At 38.0% G+C, this 13,704-nt stretch overlaps 1 protein-coding gene and 1 long non-coding RNA gene across 2 annotated transcripts in view; one reads left to right on the top strand and one right to left on the bottom strand.

The window, feature by feature from the left end:
* Window positions 1–11,391, top strand: part of SLC17A8 (solute carrier family 17 member 8) — a 27,533-nt gene extending 16,142 nt beyond the window's left edge. The window contains exons 7-12 of the mRNA XM_068191626.1: window positions 324–463; window positions 1,958–2,107; window positions 4,622–4,754; window positions 6,005–6,115; window positions 7,455–7,582; window positions 8,211–11,391. Of these exons, the coding sequence (XP_068047727.1) occupies window positions 324–463; window positions 1,958–2,107; window positions 4,622–4,754; window positions 6,005–6,115; window positions 7,455–7,582; window positions 8,211–8,549 (1,001 nt within the window). The 3' untranslated portion in view covers window positions 8,550–11,391. The remainder of the gene's footprint in view (window positions 1–323; window positions 464–1,957; window positions 2,108–4,621; window positions 4,755–6,004; window positions 6,116–7,454; window positions 7,583–8,210) is intronic.
* Window positions 10,744–13,704, bottom strand: LOC137474773 (uncharacterized). The gene is made up of 2 exons (XR_010999479.1): window positions 13,632–13,704; window positions 10,744–11,886 (listed from the first exon to the last, which is right to left on the bottom strand). It is a non-coding gene; the product is annotated as an uncharacterized lncRNA (long non-coding RNA).

Here is a 13,704-nt window from a genome sequence, read left to right as displayed (position 1 = left end):
TTACAGTGAAGTCCCTTCATGCAGATTGCCACCATTTTATGGCCTGTCTGCTTTATTTTTTTCCCCCTAGGCTCTACAGAGAGTTTTCTTCCTGCCTTTTCTTTGCCCCATGCATAACGTAATAAAAGTGACAAAATGCTCAAATACTTTGCAAGCAGGCATACAATATACACAGAGTTGGTTGCCATATTTTGTTACCTCCCTGGGCATAATTTCTTTGCAGGTTTTGTTTAGCTGGCACTTGAACCAAATTTCAGGGCTTGCAGATACTGAAGTGTAGCTTCATTGACTTTGAAAACAAGTTGCTTTTCCTGCCTCTTCAGGAATGTTTGGGATTGTTTGGTACGTGTTTTGGCTGCTTCACGCCTATGAGAGCCCTGCTGCGCATCCAACAATAACCAATGAAGAAAGGATATATATAGAAACAAGTATAGGAGAAGGAGCCAGCCTAGCAAATGCAAGTGTAAGTAAAAAAAAGGCTTTCCTTGTTGTCATTCATGAGCACTCTGCAGAAGATGAGCATATGACTGGATGGATACTGTTAGCAGAAATAGGGGCTTTTCCTTTCAAGAAAATTACAGAATCAGGCTCTTGCAGCTAGACCGATGAGTACAGGAAAACACGTAATGCTGTTTAAGCTCTTGGCTTATGGAGCTTCTCTGATCTTGTAAGGGAAGGGAAGGGTTGGGAGGGGGAACCACACATTCTGGCCTCCTGCTCTTGAGTAACTGTCATGCTTGTTCTAAAAAATATTAATGGATTTAGCTAAATAAGAATCTGACTGCAGATACTAAATTATCCAGCTGCCTTTCGAACTCCTATTAAGGATAATTGCAAATCTAATAACTTAAGGACTGGGTTTCTGCCCTGCTCACTCTCACAGCAGCTCAGGTCCTTTAAGACTTCTCATCCTCTCTCTGAGAAGATCCTGGAAACTTTGAGGTAAAACCTATTTTCCCATCAAACTTCCCTCCGTTCCATTAGGCAACTTTTTTTGACAGTAGTGAAAAACAAAGGTGTTTCTTGTTCATTCTTAACTTTCAGTTTTGAACATTCTGGAACAAAATAACTCCAGGTTTTTCCTCTACGTGTTTCGGGTAACAGCCTTGCTAGGAGTGTAAATTACCAGACTGTCTTTTTGGGCATGCATCTGAAATTTGGCTGAACAAGTCTTGGCTGGAGACACATACACACTTGTTCCAGGTCATGGATTTTCCTTGCAGTAAGATGATTTTCCTGCAGAGGAAACTGGTGCCAACCTCATGGGTGCACACACAACCACATACAGTGGTCCATAGAGCACAATTAACATATTTAAAAAAAAAAAAAAAAAGAGAATATCAATGTATATTGCCATAGCTACAGTTTTCAGCTTCTGATTGGGATTCTATTAAAAATCAATAGGTCTCTGAAGCATGTTTCCTGCTGTGTGGAGAATTGGAGCATAATACTAATTGAAAGTGCAAAAAAAGCAAGTTACAGAAATTTAATTCTGTACCACAGGCCTTTTTTTTCTGAATTAAACTAATTAGGCTGAAGCAGGTAGCTGCTTGTTGCTGCACTACTGCATGTGTCTTAGCTTGGACAACCCTTTTTTCCCACTCCTTTCAATAGAATGTCTCAAACTGCATCATGCCAAAAAGTGGGGAATGGCACAAGGTTTACTCTAGTTTTCTTTGATTCTTTAACTAATCCTGTTGTCCCAATAGTAGGATTCCAGAAGACCTCATGTAATTTCAGTGAGCAGGGCAATAGTAGTGCAATATCCACCTTAAGAATACTAACTGTTCTAAGAAAATTTCTCTACCTCTTTTTTGCCAGTAATTCAAGACATATATTTCACTTGCATTTTAGGTGATCTGCGATGTGAGTTGCATGCAATAGGCTTGACAATAAAAGATACTGGTTCTTTATTTTGCCTCTATCTACCCAGTTTTGTGTGTTTTTTTCCCCCTAGAAATTTAATACTCCCTGGAAGAGATTTTTCACTTCAATGCCAGTTTATGCAATCATTGTGGCAAACTTCTGCAGAAGCTGGACCTTCTATTTGCTCCTTATAAGTCAGCCTGCTTACTTTGAAGAAGTCTTTGGATTTGCAATAAGCAAGGTAAATGTCTGAGAGTAAGCAGTGACCTAGGAGATGCAGCAGGGGAGGTTCAGGTTGAACATCAGGAAGAATTTCTTCACTGAAAGGGTCGTTAAATATTGGAATTGTCTGCCCAGAGAGGAGGTGAACACCATACCTGGAGATGTTAAAGAAATAACTGGGCATGGCACTTAGTGCTATGGTTTAGTTATTTGAGGAGGACCAGATAGACCTGGAATCACTACAGTAGATTATTCCCAGTATTTGGGATGACATGCTTCTGCTGACCTGATAGAAATAAGGTATGTGAGCATCAAATTATTAGAAAAAGGAAAGAATGGAGAAGTTATTTGGGGAAATAGTTGATTAAAAGCCCTCACATATAATGAAAAACCACTAAGTAAGTAAATAGTAATGTACATTTTGTTTAATGTTGACCGTTCAGCATTTAACCAGGTAATTTTTATCCTCTTCTTGATTTTTGTGACTTTTCATTAGTAATGAAGATCAAATTCATTATAGATTTATATTCCGTGCCACCACCATTTCATTAAAATCAGAATTGTTACATTTCCTCTTCAGAGCATGAATGAGGAATACAGAATAATTGTTTTAGAAAAGTTTTAAAACTTTTTCATTTAGCATACATACTTGCTATGTGGTAATTATTTTTAGGCAAGTCTAAGGCTGATAACAAAGAACATCATTATTTATCTATTCTGGGAGCACTGTGTGCCCAGGTTCTGCAAGAGAAGCAATGGTTGCGGCATGGTAGCAATGACAGTCTAAGTGGCCAAGTATGGCATGGAGATGAAAAGGGATATTAAGCAAAAGTGCATCTATTTATTCTGAGCTGCTTTTCATTAATGCTAGAGTTGCATCTCTGGGAACCTCACTAATTTAAAACCAGTGTAAAACCAGCTGTCAACGTAACAAGGTTGCACACTGCTGAAAGTAAACTCAAGTTTCTCACTAAATTACTGCTTCAAATAAAAGCTTCTAGAAGATGACATGCTGATCACTAAAACTGTCTCAGGGGTTGTACTGAGTCTGATCCTATTTGATATCTTCATTAATGACCTGGATGATGCAGCAGAGTGTACCCTCAGCAGGTTTGCAGATGACACAAAAGTAGGAGCAGTGGCTGCTACACTGCAGGGTCGTGTGCTGTACAGAGGAGCCCTGGCAGGCTGATGAAGCGGGCTCACAGGAGCCTCATGGAGTCCAATAAGGGAAAGTGTAAACCCAGGCGCAGTTTCTGCACCTGGGGAGGAACAAGCCCATGCACCAGTACGTGCTGGGATCTGCCCAGCTGGAAAGCAACTTAGCAGAAAAGGACCTGGGAGTCCTCTGAACACCAGGCTGGACATGAGCCAGCAGTGAGTCCTTGCAGTAAAGACTTATGGTATCCTGGGCTGCATCATGCAAAGGCCACCAGGGAGAAGGAGGTGATCTTTCCCTTCTACGCAGCACTGGTGAGGGCACACCTGAAGTATTGTGTCCAGTTCCAGGCTCCACAGTACAAGAGAGATGTGGACATACTGGAGAGAGTCCAATGGAGTGCCATGAAGGAGTAGAAATATTTCTCCTATGAGAAAAGGCTGAGAGAGCTGGGACTGTTTAGCCTGGAGAAGAGAAGGCTCAGCAGATTTCTCATCCATATGTACAAATATCTGAAGGGAGAGTGTAAAGAAGACAAAAATAAGGTCTTTTCAGTAGTGCTCTGAGTTGAACTTTGTGCTCAGCAGGGCATAAACTGGAACATGGGAGGTTCCTTCTAAACATGAGGAAACACTTTTTTACTAAGAGGATGACTGCACACTGCAACAGGTTCCCCAGAATGGATGTGGAATCTCCTGGAGAAACTCAGAAACTGTCTGGACACATTTCTGGGCAACATTCCCTAGGCAGTCCAGCTTGAGCAGAAGGAGGCTCCTTCCAACCTCAACCATTTTGGGATTCTGGGATTCTGTGAAAATGAAAAGAAGATGAACATCAGTTTGTAGGCTGTAATCCCACAAGAATAAATATAAATCCATGCTTTTACATATATGATTATTTAATTATTTGTAAAATTATTTAATGATGTCAGGTTTTATGCTGTATGGTCTTCAGTCCCTATGCAATGTGCAGGTGCTTCCTTCCTTTACACAGAGGCAGGTAACAGGGATTGATTTGTTGTTCAGGAAGGAGGTCCTTGAGAACATGAATAATAAAAATATATAAATGCAGTTGAAAACCAAGATAGAGCACTCCAGTATCAGGACACATATGACAGGGCTTTGTAATGTCTACAATAGAATTTAATATGAACAGGATATTGCATGGCATTTCTAAGGTGAGATTCTCACTTGTGCTCTGATTTCTCCTCCTGGGCCACAAGATCTTTCTTCCCTCACCCCGTTTTGAGCATCTACTGTAATCAGATAAAGTGATTCAGGGGAAAAGAGGTGAAGAAACATTATGGTTCCTGTTCTCTTGCCCCTAAATCTTGAAGGAGAAATGACAGTAAAGCTCGCATCTGTCTAATTGCAGGTTGGCCTTTTGTCGGCAGTTCCTCACATGGTCATGACAATCATTGTGCCCATTGGAGGGCAGCTAGCTGACTTCTTACGGAGTAGGAAGATCTTAACCACTACCACTGTAAGGAAGGTCATGAACTGTGGAGGTACTACTGGATTCTGAAAATATGACATTTCAATTGTGTGTTGCAATCGATGCAAGTATCATCCATGTTTAATTGTGACAAGAGACAATTTACTCAAGATTGCATTTATAGCTGGTTAATCTGAAGCGTTAAATGGAGAGCTGATGCCTCATGACATAAATCCTTACTCATATGAGCATGCTTTAAAAAAGGGAGGAGACAAGAAGTTTGGTTAATAATTGAATGGGCATAGGCCTCATCCTGCAAACTCATACAGACAAAGTTAACCCGGTACCGTGGTGCTGGAGACACCCTTTCCCAGTGGATACATTCTTGAAGTAACTGACCATGTTCCCATTTGCTACTCCCAGCAGAGTCCACTGACAAGGCTGAAAGGTTTAGGGTGGGGTTAAAAAATGAAGGATGAACAGGAAAATATTAACTCAGCACAAAATAATTTGTTTCCAATTCAGTCACTGAACTGAAAAATCAGTGACATGTAGGGTTGATATTGAATTAAAGAAAAAATTTCAAGCCAGGCAGCCTGTGGAGTCGTTAGTTGCCCACTGCCAATTGCTGGCTTGCATTATTTATAGATGGCACAGGCTCCTAGAAATAGAGATGCCTGCAGTCAGTGATACCACATAACTTGGCTATGCATCTTCAGAAAGGATGGTTAAATTAATCATATTTTCAGGGCATATTAATAGTGTCATTAAAACAAAACAAAACAGAAGGGTTGCAATGTTACATATTAGAAAATACTAATTTCCAGTGATGGCAGAGACTGGAAGTTCCCTGTGATGCTCAGGGATGTCCTGTTGTGTTGGTAGCACAGTTGTATGTAAAACACTCTTTTGTTCCATTTATCAAGAACATCTTGTATCACTACAACCATGAAAAATTAAAAGCAAGTGTTTTTCTTCTTTCACTCAAATGCTTGTGGGTTTGTGAATTTTTCTGCCCTTTGCACATAATCACTTTCTCAACTGTCTTCCTATATTGCTTAGTGAATGCAGTGAATTAACTTCACCAGCTGTTTGGGTCATGTATACAGCAGTGAATGAGGAGAAAAAAGGAATATATTCTCAAACAATAAATATACAAATATTTCTGCAAATGCACAAATCTCCCAAGTGTGTTCAAGAAAAGCTAAAAGATACAAAATAATTTTCTCTCATTTTAAGCTGCTACTCTGGATAGTGCTTATTAGTATTTTCATGGCAACTAGAAATTTAAACGTAATTCGTTCTCATGTGTTTCATTGGAAGGCTTTGGGATGGAAGCAACCTTGCTTTTGGTGGTTGGTTATTCTCACACAAAAGGTGTGGCTATTTCCTTTCTGGTGTTAGCAGTAGGCTTCAGCGGCTTTGCAATTTCAGGTAAGAATTAATCTTATTCTTGCTTTTATCCATGATAAAACTGATGTTATTATCCTCACTGTTCTTACTGTCATAATTTCTATTATTTTGTTTGCTCTTAATGTGGCAACTTAGGGGATGTTCGTTATTTCTTCCCATATCAGAACTAATTTACTGTGTATCTATGAAACATGTTGCACACAATACCTGAAGCTTTGAAAAGAACTTGCTCTTTATTGATTCCAATTTACATCAGCTTTATGCTGTTATTTTCTAATATACTTTTACACTGTCAATCACCTTTTCATCCTATTTAACTGTATGCCTAAAAGGAAAGAGAGAGAGACAGAGAGGGAGAGATTACTCTGCAGTGAATAGTTGCACAAAGGCTATCAGTTGCAATCCTGTCCCCAACCCTAGCACCCAATTTATGCTTTCTATGTCAGCTCTCCCTCTGTTGCATCCTACATCCAGCCCTTCTCCAGAAGTTGTTTCTAACATTTTTATGAGTCTCACCCACGTTTTATAGTCTCAAGCTGCTTTGTGGCACCATCAGTACCAGCATCACTGAAATAAACCTGCTTTGCTATGAAGATTAAAGATTTTCTTAAGATTGAAGATCTTCCAAGAAGACTGCCAAGAACATGGATCTATTGAACAAAATTGACCAGCAAAATAACTGCTGGTCTTCAGTTATTTCAGGATTCTGCAGATGAGAAGTGGTTTTGCTGCTCAGTTACAAGGTCCTTGTATAGCTGGCCATTTTTATCGATCAATTTTTATTGCAGGATTTTCCCAGGAGACTATTTCTTACCTTATTTATTACCATGCACTTGGAATTAATCGTCACTTCTTATGATCAACCATAGTTAATATGACTAATTTTCATTACCTAAGGAATGATAATTATCTGAGCTGATATTTAGTATTTGTTTTTATTTCTTAATAAAATATGTGCTCAGAAGACACACTACAGTAAGGATAATTGTTTTTCTTACTGGTTTATATTATATTTTTTTATCATGTTGTTAAACTGCTGTTAAACCACTCATGTGGTTAAAACACAATTAAAAACACTACTACATAAATAAAAAATAGAAGACATTTCACTAATTTGAGGCATTGATTCCTTTATTAAAAATATTTGCCAAGTTCACTGTTCCAGTATGAGAAAATGGAAAGTACAGACACTTCAAACAGAGCCAAACTAAACTTTATTTTCTGTACAACATAATCTTCAGAGGTGCAGTAGGGAGGTTGCTAACCTTTTCAGTCTTCTTCAGCCAGAATGGCTGTAGAAAGCCCTGTTGGCCTGGTAGTGCAATGCTGTACAGCTGGCTGTTTCTCTCATTTTATGTAGGCTTCAATGTGAATCACTTGGACATAGCCCCTCGTTATGCCAGCATTCTGATGGGGATCTCCAATGGCGTGGGGACGCTGTCGGGAATGGTGTGCCCACTCATCGTTGGTGCAATGACAAAACATAAGGTAGCATTTTTTCATGTTTTCTAGGAAAAGGGTTATGTAATGCAACAAATCTAAGACATTTCAAAGATTCCTGGGGATGCCATTTCCTCATTGGTCTTTGCAGCTGCTTTTTGTTTGTCTTAAACAGTTACTTTTAAAATACCACCTTGGCCTAATTCTCAGCTATTATAACTAATTATCTGTGTAGGCAGATATTATTTAATACCACCTGAGCCCGAGTCTCTGCAGTATCTCCATACAACTGTGCAATGCTTATAGGGCTTGGAAAACTCCTCTGCAATGCATCCATACCCCCATGGAAGAGTTTCTAAGCAAATATTGATCTACAATAATATATATGTAGTTGTTAGAGAAATCCCTGCATTTCCAACTCCACAAATATTTCACATGCAAGAGTGAAATTTTACTGTGAGGAAAAAAACAACAAAGAAACCTATGTTTTATTATATTTGCTGTGGTAATATATATTTAAAAATATCTTTGTAATGGTTCTTATAAGTTGTTCTATCTTCAGCATCAGGAATCAGTGATCACAGTCATTCTTCAATATGTGCTAATTCATGGCGTAATTTGGAAAGCGATATTTCTTATTACTGGAAACTTAATGAGACCTGCACCTTTCTTTCAGACCCGTGAAGAATGGCAGAATGTCTTTTTGATTGCAGCCCTGGTGCATTACAGTGGTGTGATATTCTACGCTATCTTTGCTTCTGGGGAGAAGCAGGAATGGGCTGACCCCGAAAACCTCAGTGAAGAGAAATGTGGCATAATTGATCAGGATGAACTGGCCGAGGAAACAGAGATGAACAATGAAACTTTTGTAAGTCCAAAGAAAACTTATGGTGCTACCAGTCAAAATAGTGAAGTACAGAGAAGGGAATGGAAGAAACAAAAGCAAGTACCTCAAGACATGGCAGAACAGACTTCTTACCATTATGAAAATGGAAATTTTCAAGATTTATCTTAACACTTGAAACTGTAAGGTTTGTATAGCAGCTACTCCCATGACTCCTGCCTAGCTGCCCCAAATCATCTGGTATTCACATTTATTGTCTTATTCAATTCCATAACATCTGGCCATATGGCTAGATTTGAGGGGTGATAGTTCCCTCCCAATGGTGTGTAAGAAGGCTAACAACAATAGGACTGGGATAAGTGATTTTAAATCCTCTCCCAGCCATTATATGACCTTGGGAGAGCTTCTGTCCAGTCAGATGACCAGCCCTGGCAGGGCTCCTGCTTGATGCAAGCTGTAGAACTTACTGTAGGAGCAAGGAGTTCCTTCACCATGTCATCTGAATGGAGAAAGGACAAGTGATAACAGATGGTGGATCCACAGTGATCTGTGTAATCCTTGGCTCTCCAGTGGTGTCACAGTCTGTAGTGAGCAGCCCTGCTTTGCCTTTTTAGGATTCCTGTAGGGTGGCATTTGAACTGCTTAATCCATGTCAAATCACAAGCTCATGCTGAAAGATCAGATCAGAGGGAAAAGCAGATTTATGACAGTAGGCTGTAATTAATTACTAATAGTCACTCAACAAGGGTAGGAGGATCATGTGGCAGAGGTGGCACAGGATTGCTTCAACAGTTCCTGCAAACTGATTGGCAGATATCTTTACATGCACACCACACAGAGTATGGATAAGACCATAAAATGGATACTTGTAAAATTTCTCCCCCTCCAAAGATTTTGTGCTGGCATGAAATAATTTTGAATACAAAATCATCATTAGTGATGCAATATTAATAATCCTTATGAAAGGAAATCTTAGCCCTGTTTTGATTAGGATTCTCACTCGATTCATTATTGTGAAGTAATTTGAATATATTTTTCTAGTATTATACTGATAGAGTTCCTGCTGTCAACACCAACAGTCCTCATTTAGGTGAATGAACTTACTTACAGGAGTACTTAGATCTGGATCTGTAACTTTTCAATTCCTAGGTCTTGTTCTTGCTATGAATGAAGCACTGTACCATCTGAGAGTTAATAGGGTACCTATGTATAAAAGTAATTATCCTCTGACATTGGTATACATTTGACAGAATAAAGTGGCTTTAGCCTTTTTCTACCATTTTTAGAATCAAACAGTGGAGCATACTGTATCGTCTCAGTTAGCTGCAACTCAGAGACTCATTGTGGCATTAATACTCTTTTCAGAATGGATAATTTCAGTAAGTGATTTAATTTGTCTCTCTTTATGACTATTGCCTCATTAAATTCAAGTGAAAGCTATCTTGTCTAGCCTACGCTGTGCTTTGTGATGTTTCAGTATTATTGTTCTCATGTACAGTGTGCAGCCATTGTGATGCACACAAGATTTGAACATTTCTCAGATGCATTTTGCTATCTTATTGAAATGCAATGTAATAGCATGAGTGCAATTACACTTGTATGTTCATTTGAATCCATGGATTATTTATCTTCCCTACAAAAAGGTATATTGGGAAGTTAGCTAATTCTCTGTTCATGTCTCTTGTGTCTCTTCTACTCAGCAAAATCCAATCTGCACCTGTATATCAGTAAGAAGGAAAGTGAGTTGAATGCCTAATTTGACTACAGTGAAGACTTTTGATATGAGCAGATAATTTAATGAAAGGGATTGTTTTATGGTACAGCTCAATCCTGCTTTTAAAAAACCCCAATTTATTAATAAGCCTCTCAAAAAAACCTTGTCACTTTATGCTGTTAAGTCAGAAAATAATATTTTTTAAATTCAAAATCTCATTTAAGACTAGAGTTCCTTATTTCACTACTGATATTTAGAACAGGTATAGGAAAATATCTTATTTCTTTTGGGTGATAGTCAGATTTTGGGGATTTAATTGGCAGGAACTTGGGTCAAATATTCTCATTAGTCTATCACAATAGCAGGACCAGCTGCTGTCAAATTATTTTGCAACATTCACCACAATTTGCAAAAGAAAGAGGTCCATTATTTTGCATATGTGCAAAGCAAACAGCTTCTTCCTCCCTCTCCAATAATGTAACATTCTTATAGTTGCTACAGGAAGTCTAATAGGGAACACCATATTATGAAAGGATTCCATAGAAGAATCTGTGTAAGTATAATTTGAGGGAGAAAAGAGAAGACCAGACAATGTATTACTCTAGAAACTGCAACATTTGCTTAGAAGCAGCATCATTTTTCCAGTAATGATGAAGGGTAACTTTCCTGTCGTTAAGAGGAATACAAAGTGAGTGAATGCTCTTGTTATGACAAAGAACTACAAACATCCCAACAGTTTGGGAAATGGCCAGCTGGCCCATGAGAGCTTGGCTGCCTTTCTGGTGAGTGTAGCTGCTATTTTTTCCTGTTGCAGATGCATCACAGCTGTCACAAGTGACAAGCCACAGCCCACTTTAGCAGGATCATTTTGTATCCACAAACAGACTGCACTGATTTAGTTCAGTGGAAGTTTGACTTCAGTGGACATTTGATCCTTACTTAATACACTGAAGGAAATGGCTTAAAAACATCTGGACAAACTTTTGCATTTAAAAAACCCCTTTCTTTTTTGTCTAATTTTAACTGTCTACTAACCCAATATATCAACTCTTACCAGTTGAAGTTACATACATGCCACAGTGCTTTTCCAGGCACTCACAGTGAGGTGTTTGGGCTTTCTCCCTTTCCTTTTCATTTGTTTAAATATTTCAGGTGCATTGCATGAAGTGTAAACATCAGCACTGGCTGGAAACTAAGTTTTTTTCCTGGAAATCTCTGTACTTAATCAACTCTTTGATTTACATGGTGGCTTCCACAATCATGTATGACAAAGAATAAAGACAACCTATTGAGAACAAACTGACTTTGTAGCTCCAGTTTTGCTGGATGCTTCTATCTCCAACATGCTCCAATAGAACTTTCTTGTGGAGTCTAAGGAAATATGCTCACTGAGGATGTTTTTCCTACAAAATGACTAAAAATATTTCAGAATTTGGAACATTTAAACAATCAGGGAGACTGGCATATCCTACTCAGACTTCTAAGTCATATCTCAAATGGTAGTGGATGTGAATATTTCAAATTATATTTTCTATGGAGAAATAGTAGCTTGATTACACATAATTTATCACATTTTTTGAATATTTCTCGTTCCCCATGTTCAAAATAACTTTTGCGTATTTTCAAATATGACAATGCTCATACAAGTCAGAGTTTGATTTGGAAATGGCTTCCTGATTGCAGAAGGAAGCAAAATTAACTTTACACTGGAATAAAGATTTTAATTAAGCCAGAGGAAGATTCAGCTCTCCATAAGGTGAAATGGTAGAATAGTCCACAGGAATGAATTCAAGCCTGAGGAGAAAAAAAGCAGTACAGTCCCAGGAATATGTTCAGTGTTGTTATCTACTGATCTTTCTTAACAAAGAAAGCTGTAGCTTTTATTTCTTTGACAGCTTATATTTTTTAGGCATTACCAGTAGACATTTAATGATAATTAATACTCCTCTTATATTTTTGTAAGAGTTAAACAAAATGCTTCTTGTAGTGACAAAGGACAAAGTAATGACAGAAATTATGAAAAATTCACCTGAGTAGGAACTTCTCCAGGGAAATAATCACTTAGTCCAAAAGAATGTTCAGACTTTGGGGTGAAATGTATAACAAGGACATCCAGATGTTGACAAAGCGCCAGGAGGAATCTCATGTGTAACATAATTAACTGAAAGCAGGTAGGTAAAAATTAACTCAAGGTAATGCAAAATGTGTTAAGGCTTCACATGTATGTTTCCGACTGACTTCTTTTGAGAGTTACAGAATCTGTAAGCTTAGTCATTATTTTAAGGAAAATTTTGTAAACCATCAGATTTATTATCTTATTTTTCTCTTTATTTTCCATTGAAGATTTTTATTTTAGACTGCTATTTAATTATTTGTATTTTAAGAAAGAGGAGTATTTCTTGTGATTTAAAGAGTAGAAAGGGGAATAAAGAAAAAGAGAAAGCAAATTGCCACCACAAGGCCATGCAGACAGAGGCTGAAGATGGATAAGAAATCAATTTTCAAATCCTGGAAACAGAACTTGGAGTCCTCTAGATTTTTGAGTTAAAAGTGGATGGTACCAGATGTGCCAAGATCTAATATTCTGCATCACCCTAGGGTCCAGGGAATTCACTCAGGTCCCATGTCAAAGCTTAAGTCTCATGAAATCGGGAATAAATGCAGAAATTAAAAACTCCTCATTCTTATGTCTTCCTAATGCTTATGTTGAATTAGATAATACTTCTGGAAAGGTAGCACTACTAATAATATTGCATCTCTGTATGTCCAAGCAGAAAACAGGTTTCCTAGTAACAATGCTTTCAACTACTTACATACTGGTATCAGTTATTTCTTAACTTCCATTTGATAACTGGAAGTTATCAAATAGTTAGTCTGATAACTAATTTGGTTTAGCTGTGACAGAAAAAATTGTCCCTTTTTTATCTCAACTTTTTTGGTTTTGTGTTTATACTATTTATCATTTTTACAGCTCTTCTGCATGTAAAATTACATAAGTAAAGAAGGAAATTTATGTAAGAAATGTAGTAAGATTGTACTTCTTCATGCTGAACTATCTGTAGCATAATAAGAGCCAACACGTATTTTCCACGGAATATTTGGGTATTTTAAGTCTTGACCACAATAAAGACTTGACCCATTTATTTTGTTGTCTCCGTCCCATGTTGTTGTGTACTGGCCCTCAATTTAATTACTGTATTGGATATCTGCAGTAGCTAACAGACTAAATTTGTTTATGTATAACCATATTTATCTGCTCAATAAAGTCAGTGCTCAGACATTTGCTGTACAAATTTTTGACAGCTATTTCACTCCTTGTTTTAGACTTAGTTCTGTCTGTATGGCAAATTCAGAACTCTTCTGAGCTGTCTGTTTTGTTAAATATGTGTCAGGAAAACACTGGAACTCATGAAAAATACATCTCCATTGACTCAGAGTTTTGGTTGCCCAGAGATGTCTGACAAATCTTTGAACCACCAACCAGGAAGACAACGATGTTTATAAAACAGGAAGTATTTGAGCACCCCCAATAAAGATACCTCTGCTTTCTGAAGCTGGCAGTCATCACCAGAAGGAACATGCCAGGTGCTTTCTCTTGGCTGGGAATAACTG

Source organism: Anomalospiza imberbis, chromosome 5, assembly GCF_031753505.1.
Source record: "Anomalospiza imberbis isolate Cuckoo-Finch-1a 21T00152 chromosome 5, ASM3175350v1, whole genome shotgun sequence".
In the NCBI taxonomy this organism is placed as follows: domain Eukaryota; kingdom Metazoa; phylum Chordata; class Aves; order Passeriformes; family Viduidae; genus Anomalospiza; species Anomalospiza imberbis.
The sequence above is the reverse complement of the archived record's forward strand: the minus strand, read 5'-3'. Positions and strand labels throughout refer to the sequence as shown.